This window comes from Narcine bancroftii, chromosome 4 (assembly GCF_036971445.1).
Source record: "Narcine bancroftii isolate sNarBan1 chromosome 4, sNarBan1.hap1, whole genome shotgun sequence".
Taxonomy (NCBI): Eukaryota; Metazoa; Chordata; class Chondrichthyes; order Torpediniformes; family Narcinidae; genus Narcine; species Narcine bancroftii.
This window is the reverse complement of record NC_091472.1, coordinates 101,400,538-101,422,853: the sequence shown is the minus strand read 5'-3', so window position 1 is coordinate 101,422,853 and position 22,316 is coordinate 101,400,538. Positions and strand designations below refer to the sequence as shown.

General features: G+C 44.7%; 1 protein-coding gene across 1 annotated transcript in view; it reads left to right on the top strand.

Moving 5' to 3' along the window:
- The window catches only part of nt5e (5'-nucleotidase, ecto (CD73)), a 43,972-nt gene extending 21,962 nt beyond the window's left edge, over nucleotides 1–22,010 (top strand). Inside the window, exons 2-9 of the mRNA XM_069932236.1 lie at nucleotides 3,332–3,554; nucleotides 7,063–7,251; nucleotides 11,228–11,422; nucleotides 13,340–13,494; nucleotides 14,957–15,062; nucleotides 18,004–18,153; nucleotides 19,920–20,120; nucleotides 21,776–22,010. Coding sequence (XP_069788337.1) covers nucleotides 3,332–3,554; nucleotides 7,063–7,251; nucleotides 11,228–11,422; nucleotides 13,340–13,494; nucleotides 14,957–15,062; nucleotides 18,004–18,153; nucleotides 19,920–20,120; nucleotides 21,776–21,945 — 1,389 coding nt within the window. The 3' untranslated portion in view covers nucleotides 21,946–22,010. The remainder of the gene's footprint in view (nucleotides 1–3,331; nucleotides 3,555–7,062; nucleotides 7,252–11,227; nucleotides 11,423–13,339; nucleotides 13,495–14,956; nucleotides 15,063–18,003; nucleotides 18,154–19,919; nucleotides 20,121–21,775) is intronic.
- The last annotated feature ends 306 nt before the right edge of the window (nucleotides 22,011–22,316 follow it).

Below are 22,316 nucleotides of genomic sequence, written 5' to 3'. Positions count from 1 at the left end.
TGGAGCAGGCTCGAAGGGTCGAATGACCTACTCCTGCTCCTATCTTCTATGTTTAAACCACTGTCATCATCCTTGACTGCAGTCACGACTACAACTTAGCTTAACGCAACCAGCCGGATCCTGGTGCCACACCAAAATGGGAAGTTCACAACTATGTCACTGTCATCATTTCTGCATGAAATTTCTTCCATAATAGTTGCATCTTTTTGTACTCAATGTCCTGCCTGATGAAGCCAAGCACACATCCACCTTTACCACCCTATGTACTTGTATGGTCACTTTCTATGAGCTATAGACCTGGACCCTTCAGATCCCTCAGCACATCAATACTTTGAAGAGGCCTAGAAGGGGGGAAAAAAAGAGAGAGAGAGAGATATGTTATATGTCTAGGAAAATAGTGTTCACAGGAGGTGGGAGGATAACGGTCACTGCGAAATCGGTTGACGCTTGCGAGTAAGTTCACAAACCGAATGGAGAGGGGAGTTGTGTTAACTGTCAAGGGACAAGGGGAAATCCAAGGAGGGGAGGTTCATTTGGGGATGAAGGGTTATTGCTTGTGGGGATTGTTGAGGTATTTCATGTCTTGAGTGCGTAGTCATATATTGAGATTATAAAGGAAAACTTAAAAAACAGGAATGGAAAAAAAGGGGATAGATGTGGTGAAGAGGCAGAAAAGAAGTGAAAATAAAGATACAAGATGGCCACGTTGAACTATATGATTATAAACATTAATGGAATACATGACCAAACTAAAAGAAAGAGGCTACTAAATTTACTGAAAAAGGAAAAAGTGGATGGAGCATTTGTGCAGGAAATGCATCTAACCGAAGTGAAACATAACAAATTGAAGAGAGATTGGGTAGGACATGTAGTGGCAGCATCCTATAACTCAAAAGCTTGAAGAGTAGCCATATTAGTTCACAAAAATGTACCAATTAAGATAGAATAACAGATCCAGCGGGAAGGTACATAATGATGAAGTGTCAGAAATACTCAGAATTTTGGAATTTGCTCAATATATACGCATCTAATGAGGAGGATCAAAAGTTTATGCAGGATATTTTTTTGAACATTGCAGATACGCAAGGAAATATATTGATAGGAGATGATTTTAACCTTAATTTGGATCTAGTGTTGGACAGAACTGGAAGAAATAGAAGCCAAAGGAATAAAGTATCCATATTTATGGTTAAATCAATGCAGGAAATGAAACTTATGGATATATGGAGGAGGCAACACCCAAAAGAGAAAGAATATTCACATTACTCAATTGACATAAAATATACTCAAGGATTGATATGCTTTTGTTGTCGGCTCAAATTCAAGGGAGAGTCAGGAAAACTGAGTATAAAGCTGGATTACTATCTGATCATTCACCCCTGCTATTAGCAATAGAACTGGAGGGCATCCCACCAAGAACATATAGATGGACGTTAAACCCCATGCTTCTTAAAAGGCAGGAATTTAGATAATTTATTGAACACCAAATTAAAACATATTTTGAAATAAACACAGAATCTGTGAAAGATAAATTTATACTATGGGATGCAATGAAAGCTTTCATTAAGAGGGCAGATAATAAGCTATGTAACTAAGATGAAAAAAGAATACAAGTGGGAAATAGAGCAGCTGGAAAGGGAGAAAGTAAGTATAGAAAAGGAACTAGTAAAAAGGGATGATATAAAGAAAAAGAGAGAATTGGCGGACAAAAAAAATATGAATCATTACAAATGTACAAGGTGGAGAAGAACATAATGAAAACAAAGCAAAATATTACAAATTTGGAGAAAAACACATGAAATATTGGCCTAGAACTTAAAACAGAGCAAGCTAAGAGAACTGTACTGGCGTCAAGGAAAAAGGACAAACAAATCACATATAACCCAACAGAGATTAATGAAAACTTTAAGGAATTTTATGAACAATTATACCAAATGGAGAATGAGGGGAAAAATGATAAAATGGAAGAGTTTTTAGCTAAAATTGAACTGCCAAAATTGCAAGTAGAGGATCAAGGCAAACTGATAAAACCGTTCGAAATAGAGAAAATACAGAATATATTAAAAAAGCTGCTGAACAATAAAACACCAGGAGAGGATGGTTTTCCAATAGAATTTTATAAAACATTTAAAGAGTTATTAATTCCTCCTCTCCTGGAAGTAATGAATCAGGTAGAAGAAACACAAAACTTACCAGATTCATGGAAGACCGCAATAATTACAGTAATTCCTAAGATGGGGAAGGATCCATTAACACCAGCATCATATAGACCAATATCCTTACTTAATTCAGATTATAAGATAATAGCAAAATTATTAGTGAACAGATTGGCCAACTGTGTACCAAAAATAGTAAAACAAGATCAAACTGGATTTGTCAAGAAAAGTTGAACACCAGACAATATTTGTGAATTCATTAATTTAATTCATGCAGCACAAGGCAATTAAAAACGAACAGTGGCGGTTGCTTTAGACGCAGACAAGGTAGAGTGGAACTACTTATTTAAAGTGTTACAGAAATTCAATCTGCCAGAAAAATATATATTAACTGAATTAGAGCATTATATAATGGACCGTTGGCAAAGGTAGTGGTAAATGGATACGTATCGAACCAGTTCAAACTAAACAGATCAACTAGACAGGGATGTCCATTATCCCTCTCATTGTTCACCTTAGCAATAGAACCATTGGCAGAGCTGATAAGAAAGGAAAATAAAAGGGATAAAAATAAAGGAGGAGTATAAAATCAGTTTATTTGCAGACATCATAGTATACTTAACAGAACCAGAGATATCAATAAAAGAACTACATAAGAAATTAAAGGAATATGGAGAAATATCGGGGTACAAATAGAAGCAAAGTGATGCCAATAAGTAATGCAGATTATACAGAGGTTAAAAAAGAATCTCCATTTCAATGGCAAACACAAGCAATCCAATACCTAGGTATCAGGATAGACAATAACTTAAACTACTTGTACAAATTAAATTATCAGGCCATTAATAAGGAAATTACAGAAAGACTTAGAACATTGGAAAGAATTACCGCTAATGTTGATAGGGATTAAAATGAACGTGTTCCCATGGATACAATACTTATTTCAAACGTTACCAATTCCTTTAACAGAGAATATTTTTGTTGAATTACGGAGAATAATAAGGAAATTCCTGTGAAAAGGGGGAGGGGGAAATCGAGGGTAGCGCTAGACTAATTAACAGAGAGGTATAGTCAGGGTGGTTTGCAGTTACCAAACTTCAGAAATTATTACAGAGCTGCACAATTAAGGTACTTATCAGATTGATAGCTGTGTCTCCTGTTTTTTTTTTCTCTAGGCTCTGGGTAATCATGAATTTGACAATGGTGCAGAGGGCCTTTTGGATCCTTTTCTCCTGAATGTTTCTTTCCCAGTGCTGAGTGCAAATCTAGAACAAGATAAAGACCAAGAACCAAGCCTCGTAGGCTACTACAAGCCTTCTACTGTGCTGGATGTGAACGGAGAGAAGATTGGTGTGGTTGGATATACCTCCAAGGAAACCCCAACATTATCGAGTCCAGGTGTGTACTCAACAAAAATATATTCCACTTAAAAATAAGAACTGTAATGGTAGGGAGAGTCAGCCTTGGATAACTAAAGAAAGGAAGGCATCAAAATGAAACCTCATGTGTACAAAGTCACCAAGAGTATTGGGAAACTGGAAGATTGGGAAAATTTTAAAAAGCAACAAAGAACCATCAAGGAAGTAATAAAAGAAGGGGAAGATAGATTATGAAAGTAAACTTGTGCAAAATATATGAACAGATATTAACTATTTTTATAATTATATTAGAATTGGGGAAGAGTGGTTAAAGTGAGCATAGGTCCCTTGGAAGATGAGAAGGGGAATTAATATTGGATAATGTGAAAACAGCCAAGGTCTTGGACAATTAATTTGTATCAGTCTTCACAGAGGGGGACACATGTAACGTAATTTAAGCATGCAATTGGATGTGAGGACTTCTTTATCAAACTAAAGATAATGCTGAACAAGCAAGTGGGTCTAAAAGTAGATGAAACCCTTGGTCTTGATGGAATACATCCCAGGGTACTGAAAAAATGGCCAAAGTTACAGTAGATGCGATTTTGGTAATTTATAAAAATTATCTGGCAGGTCTCAGTGGATTGTAAATGTCACGCCACTATTCAAAATAGGATAAAAGCAAAAGGCAGGAATTTATAGGCCAGTTAGCTTAGTACCTGTCATCAGGAAAATGCTTGAATAAATTGCGAGACAGCCGGATTGAAATGGGTCCTTCAGACAATTCAGGAAAAGCCTTGTTTGATAAAACTACTGCAGTTCTTTGAGGATATAATGAGTGCAGTGGATAGAAGGATGCATATGGACGATGTGCACTTGGATCTCAGATGGAGATGCATTCAAGACTTATCCATAGGATAAAGATCTATGAAGTTGGGGATGCAATGCATTATCATGGAGAGAGGATTTGTTAACCAACTGAAGGCAGAGAGTTGGGATAAATGGTTGGCAATCAGCGGTGAGCAGTGTGCCGCAGGGGTCAGCGCTGGGCCACAACTTTTCACAATGTACATTAATGGCTTGGAAGAGGGGACTGAATGGAGCATATCTAAGAATACTGATGACATTAAATTGAGTGGAAAAGCAAATTATGTAGAGGATGTGGAGAGACCAGAGAAAGATAGACAGGTTAGTTAAATGGGCAAGGGTCTGAAGATGGAGTTCAGTGTTGGTAAGTGCAAGGACATCTACTTTGGAAGGAAAACAGTGGATCAGATCATTACATTTTTAAATTTAAATTTAGATACACAGCACGATAACAGGCCATTTCGGCCCACAAGTCCGGGCCACTCAATTAACCTACACCCCCTGTATGTTTCGAACGGAGGGAGGAAACTTGAGCCCCAGAGAAAACCCATGCAGATACAGGGAGAAAGAACAAATTCCTGACAGACAGCAGCAGATTCAAACCAGTGTCACTGGTGGTGTAATAGTCAGATATACTGGCCTGGAAACTGTACAGAGGAGGTTCACCAGGTTGATTCCAGAGATGAGGGGTTTTGCCAATGGGGAGAGATTGAGTTGCTTGGGACAGTTCTTGTGAGAATTCAGAAGAATGAGAGGGGATTTTCTAGAAATGCATAAAATTATGAAAGGGTGGAAAAGATAGAGGCAGGAAAATTGTTTCCATTTGCAAGTGAGACAAGGGGGCATGCTTAAGATTCAGGGGAGTAGGTTTAGGACAGAGATGAGGAGGAAACACATAATAATACAGAACATCTAATATAATATGAAATTGCCTTCTACCTGCCGTAAGGCAAAGAGTCACATTAATGATGCCTGGCACCCCTTACAGTCACAGAGAAAGAGAAGTAAAAGAGAATCCCTTCAGAGTCACTGAGTGTCTGTAGATTCCTCTCCAAAATCTCCTTAGCCTCTGCAGCTGCACAGACTCCTATTCGATTCCAAGTTCCAGATCAAGTAAAATAAATGGATTTTTAAATAAGTTACATTTACCTATTCTAAATGATTGGATTAAGGAACAATTGGAGAAGCCAATAAATTCTAAAGAGATTATGTTAGTTCTTAATTCAATGCTAAATGGTAAATCTCCAAGAGAGGATGGTTTTAGTGTGGAAATTTTATAAGAAATTTCAAAAATTATTACTTCCATTGTTTGTTGAAGTTTTACAGCAGGCGAGAGACACAATCTTTACCAGAATCTTTTTCACAGGTTATTATAACAGTTAATCTTAAGAAAATTATCCTTTGAATCTTGGGTCTTATAGGCCAATTTCATTATTAAATGTTGATTTCAAGCTTTTGACTAAGATTTTGGCTAATAGATTAGCGCAATTTCTACCTAAGTTGATTCATATTGATCAAGCAGGTTTTATTAAGGGTAGATATTCTGCTGATATTGTAACTAAATTAATTAGTTTAATTAATATTTCACGGGAGAAATCCAACTTACCAATGGTCTTATCATTAGATGTTGAAAAGGCATTTAATAGGGTGGAATGGTGTTTTTTTTATTTAAAGTGTTGGAAAAATTTTGATTTGGACTAATGTTTATAAATAGGATTAAACAACCAAAAGCTAGAGTAATGACAAATGGGCTTTTATCTGAATCTTTTAATTTAGAGAGATCTACTGGACAGGGTTCCCCTCTGTCACCAGCATTATTTGCATTGGTGATTGAACCTTTTGCACAATTAATAAGGCAGGAAAGGGATATAAAAGGTCTTAAAACAGGTTTGGATGAATTTAAGATTACTTTGTTTGTGGATGGTGCGTTGATTTATTTAATGGAATCAAGTTCCAGATCCAAGCCTCAACATGATCAGGAAGCCTTCAGCACTTGAGGCCTTTTGGGAGTCCTTATTGCCCTCAGCATCCTCTCGAATCCTGGGTCTGATACCTGGTTCCCATGAGATGGACTCCAGCAGCCCACTGCCCGTGCAGGTCCCAGGACTGCAAGTCACCAGCAACCTGTGTGGGTGCCTCTCAGCCACTGAGCCCCTTGCTGTTCCATGGTCACAGTCCTGTAGGATTGACTCTTCTGCTTCTTCTTCTCAATGGTGCCCTGTGCCAGTCTGCTGCTCTCCAGATTCTGCAACCCCTCGTGGCTGCTGTCGAGCTCAGGAACTGGCATCTTGTACAGAGACTGCCACAGTTGCAGGATTTTACTGACAAACACTGTCAGCTCCATTAACAGGGCATTTAAAGCCTGTACAGAGCTTCAGCATTGGGACTAGGCAGTGGAACCCTTCAGAGCAGCGCTGTGTTTCCATTCTCCCGGATCCACACCAGTGTCAGCACTGACATGACAGCAGCTTGGGCAGCACCACCTCATTGCAATTTGATAGATTTTTAAGGAGTAGGGGAATTAAACGTTATGGGAAAAAGGCAGGTAGGTGGAGCAGAGTCCACGGCCATATCAGCCAGGTAGGTGACTCCTCCTTCTATTTCTTGTGTTAATTTGCACTGTGATCCACACTGAGTTGCAGCTTTGACATTTCTGTCCACTTACTTTGTTCTTGTTCCAGGGCCACACCTGATCTTCAAGGATGAGATTCAAGCTGTGCAGCGCGAGGTTGACATCCTCGTGAACCAAGGGATTGACAAGATCATTGCCCTGGGGCACTCGGGCTTTGAAACGGACAAACTGATTGCACAGAAAGTGAGGGGAGTTGACGTGGTGGTGGGAGGACATAGCAACACTTTCTTGTACACAGGTACAAACCTCTCTTTCCCTCTGACCAATCTGGGACCCTGTAGCAGAGTACTGTGTGTAATTCTGGTCTCCTTATTTGAGAAACTGTAACTGCTCAGCAACTCCTCAGTTACCACACACTCACCCTCAGAGAGGAGATGATGCCCTTCCCTCAAGTTAGCTTGGTGTTGTACAGCAGGGAAACAGTCCATTCATCCATGCTGACTAAGGTGTCGACTAGATCAAGTCCATTTCCCTGCATTCAGTTAATTTCCAAACCTTCTCTATCAATGAGCCTGTCCAAAAGTCTTATTGCAATTTTAATCAACTCCACCACAATCTCTGGTCACTTGTTCCATATCCCCACCAATTTCTGTGTGAAAAAGGTGTTCTGAGGGTCACTTTTAAATCCTTCCCCTCTCTCCAGATGTCACGACTATTTACTTTATCTCTGCCCCTCATGATCATGTAAACCTCTGCAAGTCCCCTTCCCCATGTAATTCAAATATGAGCTGTCCTCCTTCAGAAAACATGGCTTCCTCTCCACTGCTATTAATTCAGCCCTGACCCACACCTCCTCTATTCCCCACACATCTGCCCTGGATCATTTTACACCCACCACCCCACCAGATACAACAAAGACCAGGATCTTCTTGTCCTCACCTGCCACCCCACCAGCCCCCACATTCAAAATATTCTCTAAAATTACAGCCACCTGCAACTTGACCCCATCTCAAGACAAATTATCCCCTCTACTTTCACAGGGACTGCTTCCTCTGTGACTTCTAATTCACTTCTCCCTTCCCACAATTGCCCCCTTGGTACCTACCCCTGTGACTGAAACCAGTGCTACACTTGTGCCACATCTATTCACTCACCACCATTCATGACCCCAAACAGTCCTTCCAAGTGAGGCAACATTTGTGAATCTGCAGAGTTATCTACTGCATCCAGTGCTCCCAATGTGGCTTCTTTCACATCGGAGACTGGGTGCAGACTGGGAGATTGTTTCATTGAGCACCTTCGCTTTGTCCATTGCAACAGCAAGGATCACTTTTTGTCTCTGAGATCTGTGATGCCAGAGTCAGCTGGTGTCATCGGCAATGCCCAAGTCAGCTGGTGTTCTCTGGGGACAGGGTCCATGGGTTGACCTGTGTTTCAGCTGTGCCAAGCTTTCCAGTGTCATGTGAAGCTTTCCAAACATTCCAGAGGAAACTCATCCTCACTGAGGAGTCAGGAATGGAATTAAAGATCGAACAATGAGTGAACTTCTTACAACTCTGAATGGACCCAAGAGGGAACAGTTTAATCCAAAGGTTGATGGGTACACATGGAATGAGCTGCCGGTGGATGTGATAGAGGTGGGATAATTGTGGTACATCCTGTGTAATCCTGGTTCTGAGAGTGACAGGTGGAACATTTGTGGCACACCCTGTGTAATCCTGCCTCCGGGGGTTGCAGAGGTGGGACAATTGTGGTACACCCTGGGTAATGCTGCTTCTGGGGGTTACAGAGGTGGGACAATTGTGGTACACCCTGGGTAGGGGGGTTACTGAGGTGGGACAATTATGGTACACCCTGGGTAATCCTGCTTCTGGGGGTTACAGAGGTGGGGCAATTGTGGTACACCCTGGGTAATCCTGCTTCTGGGGGTTACTGAGGTGGGACAATTATGGTACACCCTGGGTAATCCTGCTTCTGGGGGTTACAGAGGTGGGGCAATTGTGGTACACCCTGGGTAATCCTGCTTCTGGGGGTTACTGAGGTGGGACAATTATGGTACACCCTGGGTAATCCTGCTTCTGGGGGTTACTGAGGTGGGACAATTGTGGTACACCCTGGGTAATCCTGCTTCTGGGGGTTAGAGAGGGGAAACTGTGGTACACCCTGGGTAATCCTGCTTCTGGGGGTTACAGAGGTGGGGCAATTGTGGTACACCCTGGGTAACCCTGCTTCTGGGGGTTACTGAGGTGGGACAATTATGGTACACCCTGGGTAATCCTGCTTCTGGGGGTTACAGAGGGGCAATTGTGGTACACCCTGGGTAATCCTGCCTCTGGGGGTTACAGAGGGGAAACTGTGGTATACCCTGGGTAATCTTGCCTCTGGGGGTTACAGAGGGGCAACTGTGGTACACCCTGGGTAATCCTGCCTCTGAGCTCACATTTGATAGTCTAGTCTGGCAATATTGTCACAGTTGAATGACTGATTCTTCAGAGATAAAAGTCAGCACTGGTAACAATCATTGTGTCAATCAGCAACTGTGGAGGGAGAGATAGATGGTCCACTTCAGGTCTAAGACCTTTGTTAGAAGGAAGTTGGGAGTTTAAAAAATTGTATAAGTGGAGGGGAAAGGAAACAAAAGGAGTGGGCTATGATAATGTGGAGACACGGAATAACTGAGTGATAGCTGTGGGGGTGATACTAATCAGGGGGTGATACTAATCAGGGGGTGATACTAATCAGGGGGTGATACTAATCAGGGGGTGATACTAATCAGGGGGTGATACTAATCAGGGGGTGATACTAATCAGGGGGTGGAGAGAGGGGCTGCTGAATAACAAAAGGTGTGTCTGCGGGAGGTGGAAACAGGAGTTGAATGAAATTGCAAGTATCAGAAAGCAGAGAAAAAACTGGCTGAGGAGATGTTAGATTGAAACAGGAATGACTGCAGAAGGCTGTGGGCTGCCCAGATGGAAGACAAGATGTTGTTTCCTCCAACAGTGACAGTTCAGGGACTACAGAGAGCTCAGTAGGAGTGAGATGGGAGTGGGAAGCACCGGGTCACTCCTGTGATCTGAGTCCCAGGTATTACACAGTGCGACCTGTGTGTTTGAGTTCTCCAGTGGAGACGGGACCACATGATGCAGCCGTTTGCAGGAAGTGCAAGATAATTGTGCTTCACCATGGAAGGTGGGAAGGGAAGAGTTGTGTGAATCTGCAGGGGAAGTGGAGTGCTTGAAAGGTAGAAAGGTGGACCTCGGAGGTGGTAAGAGGAACTGTCCATTTGGAATGCAGGGTGGGAGCAAAAGGCTTCAGTGAAATGCGATCAAACTGCTGGAGGACTGTTTGCAGTTCCTGCCACCGCACTGTGGGAAGATTGTTGTGATACAGGAGACAGTGCGATTTTGATAAAGTACAAGAACTGCAGACACTGGAGCCTTGAGCAAACAATGAGAAGCCGGAGGGACTCTGGGTCAGGGAGCTTCCACTGACGAGGAAGTTGGGCAGTCAATGTTTCATGTCAGGACCCTGTCTCCTCGTAGATGGTCCTTGACCTGATGAATCCTTCAATAGCCTGGGATGGAACAGTCAGAGTTTGTTTCCCATGGATTAGAGGAGGCTGTGGGGAGACCTGACCAGTGCACAGATTTATGAGGCAGATGTCAGGGAGGTAGTAGGAATCCTTTCTCCAATGTTGTCTAAACTCGAGGCCATTGAGGGGTAACATTTTTTACATAGAAAGTGGTGAGAGTATAGAGTGGTCGACCAGAGGAGGTGGGTGAGACAGGTACTATTACAACATTTAAAAAATAATCAGATAGATAAAATAGGTTTAGAGTGATATGGGCCAAATGCAGGCATGTAAAGCTTATGTGGGAGGGACATTTTGGGGGTTGTGGGCCAGTTGGATGTGGGCCAGTTGGATGTGGGTAGGTCACTGGGCTTGCTGCTGTCACCCTGGATAAGAGCTCAAGATACCAGACAGTTCAGAGCTGGGCCATGAAAACTGTCTGCTGGAAGAACCTCACAGGTTGAGCAGCAGCAGCGGGAGAAAAAAAATGGGACATGTCTCAGGTCAGGACTCTTCATCAAGACTCAAAGACTCGTCTCTCACCCAACTCCTCTTGCTCGTGGGATTCATCAGCCCTAACGTGCGATGACATTCCTTCAGACTAACTGAGGATGGTCCGTGCACCACTGACCTATTGATTCTTTCCCTCTGGTGAAGGAGACCTAGGTCTGACTGCATTACTCATGTTGGTTTCTTTCCACAGGCAAGGCTCCTTCCAACGATGTCCCGGTTGGGCCATACCCATTCCTAGTCCACTCGGATTACCAAAGAAAGATTCCCGTAGTTCAAGCCTACGCGTACGGAAAGTACCTTGGATATCTGAAGCTGACCTTCAACAAGGGAGAGGTGATCAAGAGAGAAGGGAACCCCATACTGTTGAACAGCAGCATCCTTCAGGGTAATGTGCACCTCTTCCCTGTGACCTGGCTTTCCTGAGCTCCAGTGTCCAGAGTTGTCAGCATCCACCAGCCTTCACCCCCTCCATCCCCCCCATGCCCTCTGGCTGAGGCACAGGCAGACCTGGTGAACTGACTGCCTGCTCCTCCTGTGGCTGGCATTACTGGTGTGAAGCCAGAGTTGGAGTGTAACCTGACTCCATACCAGCCTAGTTATTCCGCCCTGTCAGGCAGCGAGGGAGAGGGCTGCAGGCTCAGAATTTGGATTGATGGTGTCATCAGGAGGCAAGACCATCATTTTTGCTTCTGTGTATTGGTCAGCCCCCTCAATTACCCATCCTGTCTCATGTGTGTAGGACAGTGAGCACCTCCCTCACACTGACCTCCCAACTCCTCATCAACAGAAGGTTCAACCTGTCTTGCTCCCCCCACCTTGCTCCCCATCTCACTCCCCCGAGCCCCTCCCCCTTGCTCCCTCCCCACCTCAGCAACCCTGCAGCACCCCACCTCAGCAGCTTCCTCATTCCCCTCCTCATGCCCCTCTCGCTGTCAATCGATTACTTCAGCATGATTCTCCTCCCTAATCCTGACCTCCCTATTGCCATCATATCTAAAATCTAGTGCTCTCTGTCTAGTGAGGTTCACAAATGTGCTGGAGAAACTCAGCTTGTCATACAGCATCCATAGGAAGTAAAAGGTAGTTAACGTTTCAGGCCTGAGCTCTTTCCCAAGGAAGAGGAAGTGGAAGAATGTGTAGATGCCTGAATAAAAAGGTGGGGGGGGGGGAAGGGGAGGAGCACAGGACCATGGTTAAGAGGTAGATACAGGTGAGAGGGTAGAAGAGAAAAGGTGAGAAATGATTGAGGGAGAGGACAGGGGACTAAGAAAGGAAGCTCTCTGATAGGAGAAGGAAGGGAGACATTGCACCAATCAGCTGGAAAATGCTCCTGGTGAAATCCTACCCTCAGCCATGGAAAACATTATCCTGCTCCCCCGCCCCAGACTGCTAATTCCATAAGAATGTCATCCACTTCACTGAGACTTGGAAATCAGCTCAGTCAGTCATTCCAGTCTTGTGAACATCACTGTTGCCATTTGAGCGGAGAGACCAAACATGTGCATAGTATTCCAGACACGGCCTTGTCATGGGCCCATATCAATGTAGCAAAATTTTCCCACTTTGAATTCTATTACAAAGGGCACATACTCTTTGCCTTCTTAACCACTTGGTGAACTTCATATTCATATTAATTCATATCCATGGGGACCCAGGTCCCTCTGAATGTTTCAATCTCTCACCATTTGATAGCTTGCCTTTGTTCTATTTCACATTTTCCCCAGCACATCCTTGCCCATACACCCAACCTGTTTCTATCCCCTTAAACCTCCCTGCACCCTCCTTACAGTCAACATTGCCAACCAGTGCTCACTGTCCTGTCATTCAAATTCAATTCAATTCTGGGAAACCAGAGGTCCAAGTGAAACTCACCAACTGATTTGTCCTCAGGGAGCCATGCTAGCCACTACATTAACCGTGCTGCCGCACATTGCCATACAACAGCTGTGGGAGCTTTCTGTGCACAAATCAGTATCCAATAGTGACCACACTTTATTTGGCCTTTGTTGGCCTCACGAAGCTCTGGTGTACCTGAGGAAGTGTGAGGTGCCAGAGAAATGCATCACCCTCACAATGCACTGGGCAGGCAGACAGGCTCGAGTGTGGTGGCTCCTGCAGTTGACTAACCTCCTGAGATCAAATGCGAAGGGCAAGTCAGATCTCTGCAAGGAGGGAGGGCCATGCCGTTGCCATAGACCCGAGGAGGAGGAGGCCTTTGGGAAGGAGTAAAATGGGAGGTGCTGGGACGATGAGCTGATTCAATTCCACAAACCAGTGTCGATGAAACCTTGGCTCCTTTCAGATCCAGTGCTGCTGGCAGAGGTAAACAAATGGAAAGAATCCCTCGCCAATTTTGGAAAGGAAGTCATTGGGAGGACAGTTGTCTATCTGAACGGAACCGCTGAGGAATGTCGGAATCGGGAATGCAACATGGGGAATTTAATTTGTGACGCTATGGTAGGTGACTATGGGGAACACTCACTCCGATGTGTTTATGCTGCTGTTTACCTGAGTGATTGGATGAGTGTTTACCGACACTCATGCAGGTGATCCAACCTCGTAGAGGCCTTGTAGATTTATAGGCTTTCTCTTTTCCCCACGTCCTCCTCCAGGTGCAGAGGGACCTGCATCCCTGAGAGCCAGAAGCTCGCTCATCACTTTGGGACTGCAATTGGAAGCCTAGCACCACCACCCTACGTGTGTGGAGAGGCAGCAACCTGGTGGAGGCCTTCACCTTTCACACATAACAGCATCCACCAGAGGATTGGATGTTCTGGTCCATGAATCCTTTAAAGTGGCCACACAAATTGATTGGGTGGTAAAGAAGATGTATAGTATACTTCGCTTCATTGGATGGTACATTAGGGTGTAAAAGTAAGAAGTTCATGTTGCAGCGATATAAAACTTTGATCAGATCACACTAAGAAAATGCACTGTTCTGGTCACCTTATTACAGGAAGGGTGCGGAGGCTTTGGAAAGGGTGTAGAAGGGATTTTCCTGGATGTTGTCTGGTTTAGAGGGTATGAGTTGTGGGGAGAGGTTTGACAAATGAGTTCATTTCTCTAGAGTGTCAGAAACTGGTGGGGGGGGGATGAAATCAAAGTTCATAAGAGGTATTGTTAGGATGAACAATCTCTTTCCCAGGGTAAAAATGTCAGATGCAAGAGGTGATGGCAAAGAAGTTTAAGGGAGATGTGCAAGTGTTTTTACACAAAGTGGTGGGTGCTTGGAATGAGCTGCCAGGAGAGATGGTGGAAGCTGATACAATAGTAGCATTTAGAAGGCTTCTGAATAGATACATGCAGGAAATAGATGTCTATGTATCATGTGCAAGACACAGACAGTTTAATTTTGGGCATCATGTTTTGTTCAGGCATGATGGGCTGAAGGTCCTGTCCTGTAGTCATCAATGTCCTAGATCTCTGCCCAACCACATATGATTGCATTCCTCCCTTTTACATAGATTTATCCAGGACAGAAACAGACCATTCAGCCCACTGAGCTTGTACCAGCTATCAACCACCCATTCACACTAATCTGATCTTATTTTCCTACCCTTCATGTCAACTCCATCCAGACCTCACTCACCCTCTCGGGCAGCAGGTAGAGGCCGTTTCCCAGTACCATTCCTGCCTGTGCCTGGACATTGGTTGGGAAGGGAGTGCGCAAACAGAAGCTGTTCAATGCTTGGTTTCCAAGTGGCTTTGCTATTCTCTGGAACTTCGATATGAATTATCATGTGACTGCCCATTTTTTATTTTTCTTTCTCTTTTTCTCTTGCTTTTTCTCTCCTCTTTCTCTTTTTCCCTCATCCCTTCTCCCACTGTTCACTCTCCCTGCCTCCTCTATACATTCCTTTATCCTCCGTTTCTACTGACTTCCTCCTATCTGTCTCTCTCTCTCCCCTCTCTTTTTTAGATCCAGCAAAATATCCGAAATCCAGATGAGAAATTTTGGAACCACGTCTCCATCTGTATATTTCAAGGCGGTGGAATCCGTGCACCCATTAATGAACAAAACAATGGTACGTACAGCAGCATCCTCACACCAGTCAAGTCTTGGTTGACCATTATTGCAGTTGAAAGTGTCACAACCTGAGTGAAGACTGTGACTTAACTGGAGGTGTGTGGGGACACAATGACTCATTCTGGTTATGGGTAGACCTGTGCCTGTCAAGTGCAAGATTGTTGGGAGCTTCCCTCCCTGGAGAAAGTTCCAACCAGGGGCAGATGAGAAAATGACCCAAGAGTGGCAGCAGGCATGGAATGACCAAGGACAGGTTGGGATTTGCTACTGGGGTTTGGCTATTGCCTGACAGCTCCAGAGACCTCAGGTGCTGTCTGTATGGAGTTTCACATACTCTCTGTGATCACATGGGTTTCTGCTGAGTGCTCCAATGACCTCCCTTATCCCTAGGTTGTCCAGGTCAGTGAGGTGGTTGCCATTGGGAATATGGGGAGAATTGGCTGAGTTTGTTGTAGAGTGAGCATAAGGGAGTGGTTGGTAGACTCGGGGGGGGGGGGGGAGGGAGGGCAAGGGGATGGGGGCTTGTGGGGTGTCCTCTGCTCCAGGCATTGGTGCTGCATGTTTTCCTGCATGTGTTGACAAAATGCAATCTCTGGGCTTTGAAGGCCTGATCATTGCTGGTGGGGGCAATGGTCTGGACATGTGGTAGAGGAGGGTTTGATGGGTTAAGGTCGAGGGGGTACAGCTGATGTATCATGGGCTAGAATGGAAATTTGGTACCTTCTGAGGGCAAGTGAGAGATCAAGAATCTGCTCGCGAGGACTGGAGGAGATAGGAGGTTGTGTCTGAAGAATGTGAGTCACTGGAGACTGAAAGCTGATCGGCACAAAAGACTTTAATATTCATTCGCTTTGGAGATCTTAGTCCATAGAGCAGTACCACACAGGAAAGCCCCTTTAGCTCATGAGTGAGTGTCGAACATGATGTACAAATGAAACTAAAACTCTGCTGCTTGCACCTGATAAGATATCCTTATCTCCCCATCATATTCACATGTCCAGCTGGAAGCAGAGCATTAAACTCAAATTACTTTGGGTTTTTTGTACTATTAAGATAAGTAAGTGAGCAGATAGAGTTTTGAGACATAAAACCTCCAGATAATCACCAACACCTCTACACATTCCAAATAAACATTCAACTTAGAAGCCACTTTCTAAAATCCAGTTAATGCCAGCCTCTGTCCTGCAGATGGAGCAGATTAATGTCTCTAAACCATGCATTGTAGATAGTAAGATGAGTTTAAAAGAGGAAGGGTTTTTCTTTGAATTAATGAACATTAATGGTTTGTGACCCCTACTGGGGGTGGGAGGTGAGATCAGTGGGGTGGGGGGGAGGGTATTGGTGCCAAGGTTTGGGTAGTTTGTTCCCATGGGACAGGTGTCGTGGCTCAACTTTGGATAGGTAGCAGGATAATCTCACCCCCAATCTTATCCCAACCCCAACCCCTCTGCCAGTGTTGGGAGTATATCCTGCTTGCCGGGACATGTGGGAATCTAGTCAATCTGATGCCTGGAAGAAGCTGCATACAGGACTCAACAACTCATGGACAAGTGGGTTGACAGATTTCCAGAGCAACTCTAGGGGGTCTTTGCATGATTCAGTTTTCCGCATAAACTTGCTCATCTTTGAACACAGAATCTGCCATAAATTACCTTAATCAAAGTGTTTGAAAGCATTTGGCAAAATAAAACAATTTTAAAATACTCTTTGATTGGCACAAAATCATTAACTCTGAGAATGTATTGTGTGTTATAACATAAGGGGTCATTGAGAAATATTGTTCAGTCCAAACCTGTTGTTGGGTGTCCTCCAGGTGTTCCAGTTTCTGCCGACATCCCGAAGACGTGCTGGTCGGTGGGTTAATTTGCTGCCGTGTGTTGCCCTAAGTATGTTGCTGAGGGAGGCACAGAGTGGAGTTAATGAACATCAGAGAGAATGGATTACAGGAGAATAGGTGAAGAAATCGGTTTCCTGGGGTACTCTGAGTGCTGGCATAGACTTGATGGGCTGAATGGTCTGTTGAAAGGGAATAAGAATACAAATGGAAACTGTACAGCAGGGACTTGCATTCTGGGCTTATTTATCATGGGAAAGCACTCTAAACACCAAGGTTTTGGGGACATTACTTGGATCACAGTTAGTTTGTATGTCTGTAATCCCCTGATGGAAAGAAAAACTACACTGGATTCTGAAATTATGCCAGGAAGGGAGCTTCAGGGAATAAGGAGCCTGCGGGAGACATCCAGACAATAAGAACAGAGAAGCTCTGCTCAAAGTGTGAACGGGGAAAGGGGAGGGTTCACTGAGCTGGGGAGTCGATGCTGAGCAGTTAGAACAAGGGCAGGAAGAGGAAGTTAGTGAGGATATCTTATGAAAAGATGTGCTCAAGTTAGAGAGGATTCAAAGGCGGTTCACTAGGATGGTTCCGGGAGGGACAGCTTTTGGCCTGTATTTGTTGGAATTTAGAAGGAGGGGGGGGAATCTCATTGAAACATTTCAAATGTTGAAAGGCATGGACAGAATAGATGTTGAATGGTTGTTTCCCATGGTGGGAGAGTGCAAGTCAAGAGGACACAACTTCAGGGTTGAAGGGTGTCCACTTAGAACAGAGATGTGGAGGAATTTCTTCAGCCACAGGGTGATAAATCTGTGAAATTTGTTGCCACAGGTGGTTGTGGAGGCCAAGTCATTGGGTGTATTTAGACAGAGATTAGCCAGGGCATCAAAGTTTACAGGGAGAAGGCCAGGCAGTGAGGCTGAGTGCGCTCATGATTGAATGACGGGGCAGACTCGTTGGTCCATGAAACCCAATTAACCTACCAACCCTAATTGTTTTGGAGGGTGGGAGTTGCATTCAGGACTCCCCAGGCATAGCCAGTAGAAAGTATGCATCATAATCAGATGAAGTAATGCATTTGTACTTTTCTCCCTGCACCCAGGAACGATACAAGTAGACAGCCTTTTGGCAGTGTTACCATTTGGTAGCACTATTGATCTCCTTGAGGTCCATGGCTCCACATTACGAGCAGCTTTTGATCATTCAGTTAGAAGATACGGACAGAACACTGGGGAGTTTCTGCAGGTCTCTGGTAAGGATAACCCAAGCTGATCCAGATGTCACACCAGCCAGCCGCAGCGTTCATGTGAAAAGACAGTGGTCAAGCAGACCCTGAAAGAGGATGACGGATGTTCGCATACCAGACATGTAATTCTGATGTTATTTGCCAGCTGAAAGCCTCAGGGATGAAGCAGACTTGTCAGGCACAGTGCAGTGAATGATAACTGGCTGACCCCGAGGTGATGAAGAGCTCACAGGTTCCAGCCACAACATCTTTCAGTGACCAGACCAGGACCTTTTGCTGGGTCTTTGTGAATATTGGCCCAGGGGTGAGGGAGAGTGCAGGGGTCCTCTCGTCTCATGCCTTTCAAACATGAGCAACAAATCCAGCTCAGCAGCACCCAGGACTCCCCCTCCCTCACTGATCAGCCTCCCCTCTCCCACTGACAGGTCTCCCCATCACTCCCCTCCCCATTGGTCTCCCCATCACTCCCCTCTCCCAGTGACCTGTCTCCCCATCGTTCCCGACCCCTGACAGTTGGTACCCTGTTACTCCCCACCCATGACCGTCAGTACTCTGTCACACCCCAACCCCTGATACAATCACCTAAAGTGGCAAAATTGAATGTCGAGGCCAGAGGCCTGCAGCCAGAAGATGAGATGCTGCTACCCACACTCAGATTGGACCTCTCTGCAGGCTGGAGGCCCCCTCCCCAATAGGTCAGAGTGGGAGGAGAGATTAAAATGTTAGGTTACGGGGTCGGCTATTGGCAAATGATGGCCCAATCTGCATCTGGTGTCTGCTGTGCAGAGGAGCCCATGTTGTGAACTCCTGGGTAAGAGGCAGCTCCCTGCATGGTGGGAGGGTAAATGGGTGGATGGGTTGGAAGAATCTCCAAGGGAGGGTCCCTTTGGTTCGGGCATGAGCTGCTGGGAGGGATTCTGTGATGTAGTCCATTAGTGACACAACAGATCCTCTCCATCTATTTCCACTCATTATACTTCTCTTATTCTAACAGGGTAAAGTGTAAGGCAGAAAGGGACAGACAGCAGGATGGTAGCATGAGGGAAAGGGGAAGAGGGAGAGATTCTCACCACTGAGTCTCTCTCCTTTCTCTCTGCACTCAGCTTCATCTCTTTCTCTCCATGCCTCTCTTGTTCTCGCTTGCCCACATCATCTTGCTGCTTCCTCCCTTTCCTTGCCCTTCTCTTCCTCCCCTTTACTTTCCCTCTTTCACTTTTCTCTCTCCTTCCCCACTCTATCCATCTTTCCCCCTGTGTCTAACTTCCTATCCCTCCCTCTCTCCTTCCTTCTTCACCTCATGCATCTGGCAACTGTGAGAGAAGCAAGTGAAACCATCAGTCAAACACAAAGGAAACCAAGTTAAATGAAACAAGAATATCTGTTGAGTAGCGGTCGCAAATACGCTGGAGAAACCCAGCAGGTCACATAGCATCCAGAGGAAATAAAAGGCAGTCAACATAATGGTCCTTCATCAGGAATGTGGAAAAAACAAGTAGATCCCGGAATAAAAAGAGGAGAGGAGGGAGAAAAGAGGAGAGGAGGGAAAAAGAAGAAGTGGGGAGGGGGATGAAGAGGTTTGGAGGGATGTGGGCCAGAGGCAAGTAAATGAGAATATTGGTCAGTATGGATGGGTTGGACCAAAGAGCCTGTGTTTCCATGCTGTAAAGCTCTGCAGTTCTGAATCAGATGAGTATGGGGGGAGGGGGGTGTGGCTGAGGGGCCTATTTCTCTGTTGTATGATCCATGACTGCCTGATGTGTTGAATCCCAAAGGTATCCAAGTGGAATTTAACCTGAAGAGACCTCCAGGTTCCAGGGTGGTGAAGATCAAGGTGCTGTGTGCGGATTGTCGAGTGCCTCACTACGAACCACTCCTTGATAACAAGATCTACAAAATTGTTACCAACTCCTACATTGCTGAAGGGGGAGATGGCTTTACCATGCTGAAAAATGAGCGATTAAGATACGACACAGGTAACGGCACATTTTCAATTGACATTATGAAGTCTTGCATTTAAGTTTCTTTGTCACTTTACAGCTGATACAGTGAGGAATGTTCTTCCACAAGCAGCTTCACAGTCCACTCAAGCAGTAATGCAGTTGTATGAAGTAGCAGTGCAAGGTTACAATGAAAGAAAAGAACAATTCGTAGCAAACAAGGGCAGAGTGATTGCACTATTGTGGGGTACTGTGCAGAAGAAATATGTGAGATATCACACCCATGGACTTTCTCCCGATGGGAAGAGGGAGAAGAGTGTGTGCCCAGGATGTGATGGGTCCTTCAGTATGTTGGCTGCCTTTCCAAGGTAGAGGGAGATTTAGATTGAGACCCATGGAGGGGATGAAGTTTGCATGATGTCCTGAGCTGCATTCACCACCTCCTGCAACTTCTTTCATTCTGAGTCAAACATCTCCCTGTGATGCATCCAGCAAGTATGCTTTTCAAAGGGTTCCTCTGCAAGTTGTTGAGAGATGGGGGTGACATGCTGAACTTCTTTCATCTTCTAAGAAAGTAGAGGCATTGGTGTGCTTTCTTGACCATCGTGTCAACATTGATCACGTCCTTGGAAATGTTTATCCCAAGAACTTGAAGCCACCTCCTTTCCACTTCAGGATCAATGATGGGGACAGGGGCGTGGACTCTGCTCCTTGCTCCTGAAGTCATTGATCAACTTCATCCTATGGACATTGAGAGAGAGAGAGGTTGTTATCTTGGCATCATGCCGCTAGACCTAGAATCTCCTTCCAAATTATATTGTACCTGGCCCACTACTGCGGTGTCATCAACGAACTTGAAGATGGAATTGGAATGGTATTTAGCTGTACAATTGTGGGTGAGGAGTGAGTCTCAAAGAGGATTGAGTACTCATCTTTGCAGGGCAGCAATGTGCAGAAATGCTGTTACCCATCTTTAGAGATTGCAGTCTATTTGGCAGGAAGTCAAGGATCTAGTTGCAGAGGGGGGTGGGGGGCTGTAGTCCATGAACCATTAGTCAGAATAGATTTTTATCCCTAACTATCCCAGTAGTCTAAAGAGATGCGTTTGCTATCCAGGTGGCTCAGGGCGAAAAGAGAGCCAGGGAGAAGGCATCTGTCGTGGATGAGTTTGGATGGTAGGCAAACTGAAGTGAGTCAAGGCAAGCTAGTACATTGGAGATGATATGAGCCATGACCTCTCAAAGACCCTTCATGATGGCAGATGTCTGAGACACTAGTCAGTAGTCATTTAGGCCTGGTATTGTGCCGTTCTTCAGAACTGGTATGATGGTGATCTCCTTGAAACAAGTGGGAACTGTGGCTTATTTCTGGGAGCGATTAAGGTAACCTGTCTACACCACCCATTCTTAACAGGAGCCACAGCACACTTGTTTTCTTTTCGTCACATGTAGCATAAATATTTTTATTTTTTATTTTAATGTGGTTGGTAGGCGAGAAGTACGGAAGAAACTAAAACTTGACTGCTCTATAGAGAAGGGGGACCATGGCCAAAAGTAAAGGTTGAGAATGGCTGGACTACATGGCCACCAGTTCATCTGCGCAGGCACTTGAAACACATCCATCTGTACATGACTGAAGGAGTTGAGAGGAAATCTAAATTTAATGTGCAATTTATCTTTTTGGCACTCCAGGCAGCACAGATATTTCAGTGGTTTCCAGCTACATCAAGCAGATGAAGGTGGTGTATCCTGCAGTAGAAGGTCGGATCTTGTTCGTGGAGAACAGCGCAACCCTTCCCATCATTAACCTGAAGATCGGATTGCCTCTCTTTGCATTCCTTACATGGTTCTTGCATTGTTAATGATTTGCGCGAGTGACAATGGACATATTCAGTGAAGTAGCACTTTTAATTAAAAATATATGAATTTTCAATATAATTAGACACCGTTACTGCAATGAATCAAATGTGGTATTTAAACCAGTGGCGGGTTGATCCCCAACCTGACTCTTCACACTCCAGGAATAATTTCTTGGAGAGCCAAACCAATCACCATATTCATTATGAATGCCCAAATGTATTTTTTTGCAGCTGTTGTGGTTTCCCTGGAGAGCCGTGACCATTGTGCTGGTGAAAGGCAGTAGCCTATATGCACACAGGTGATTTGGCAGATAGTGAGCAGATTATCTGCCTTAGATTTTGGCTGAGCGCTGGGTTAGGATAACTACTTCCCT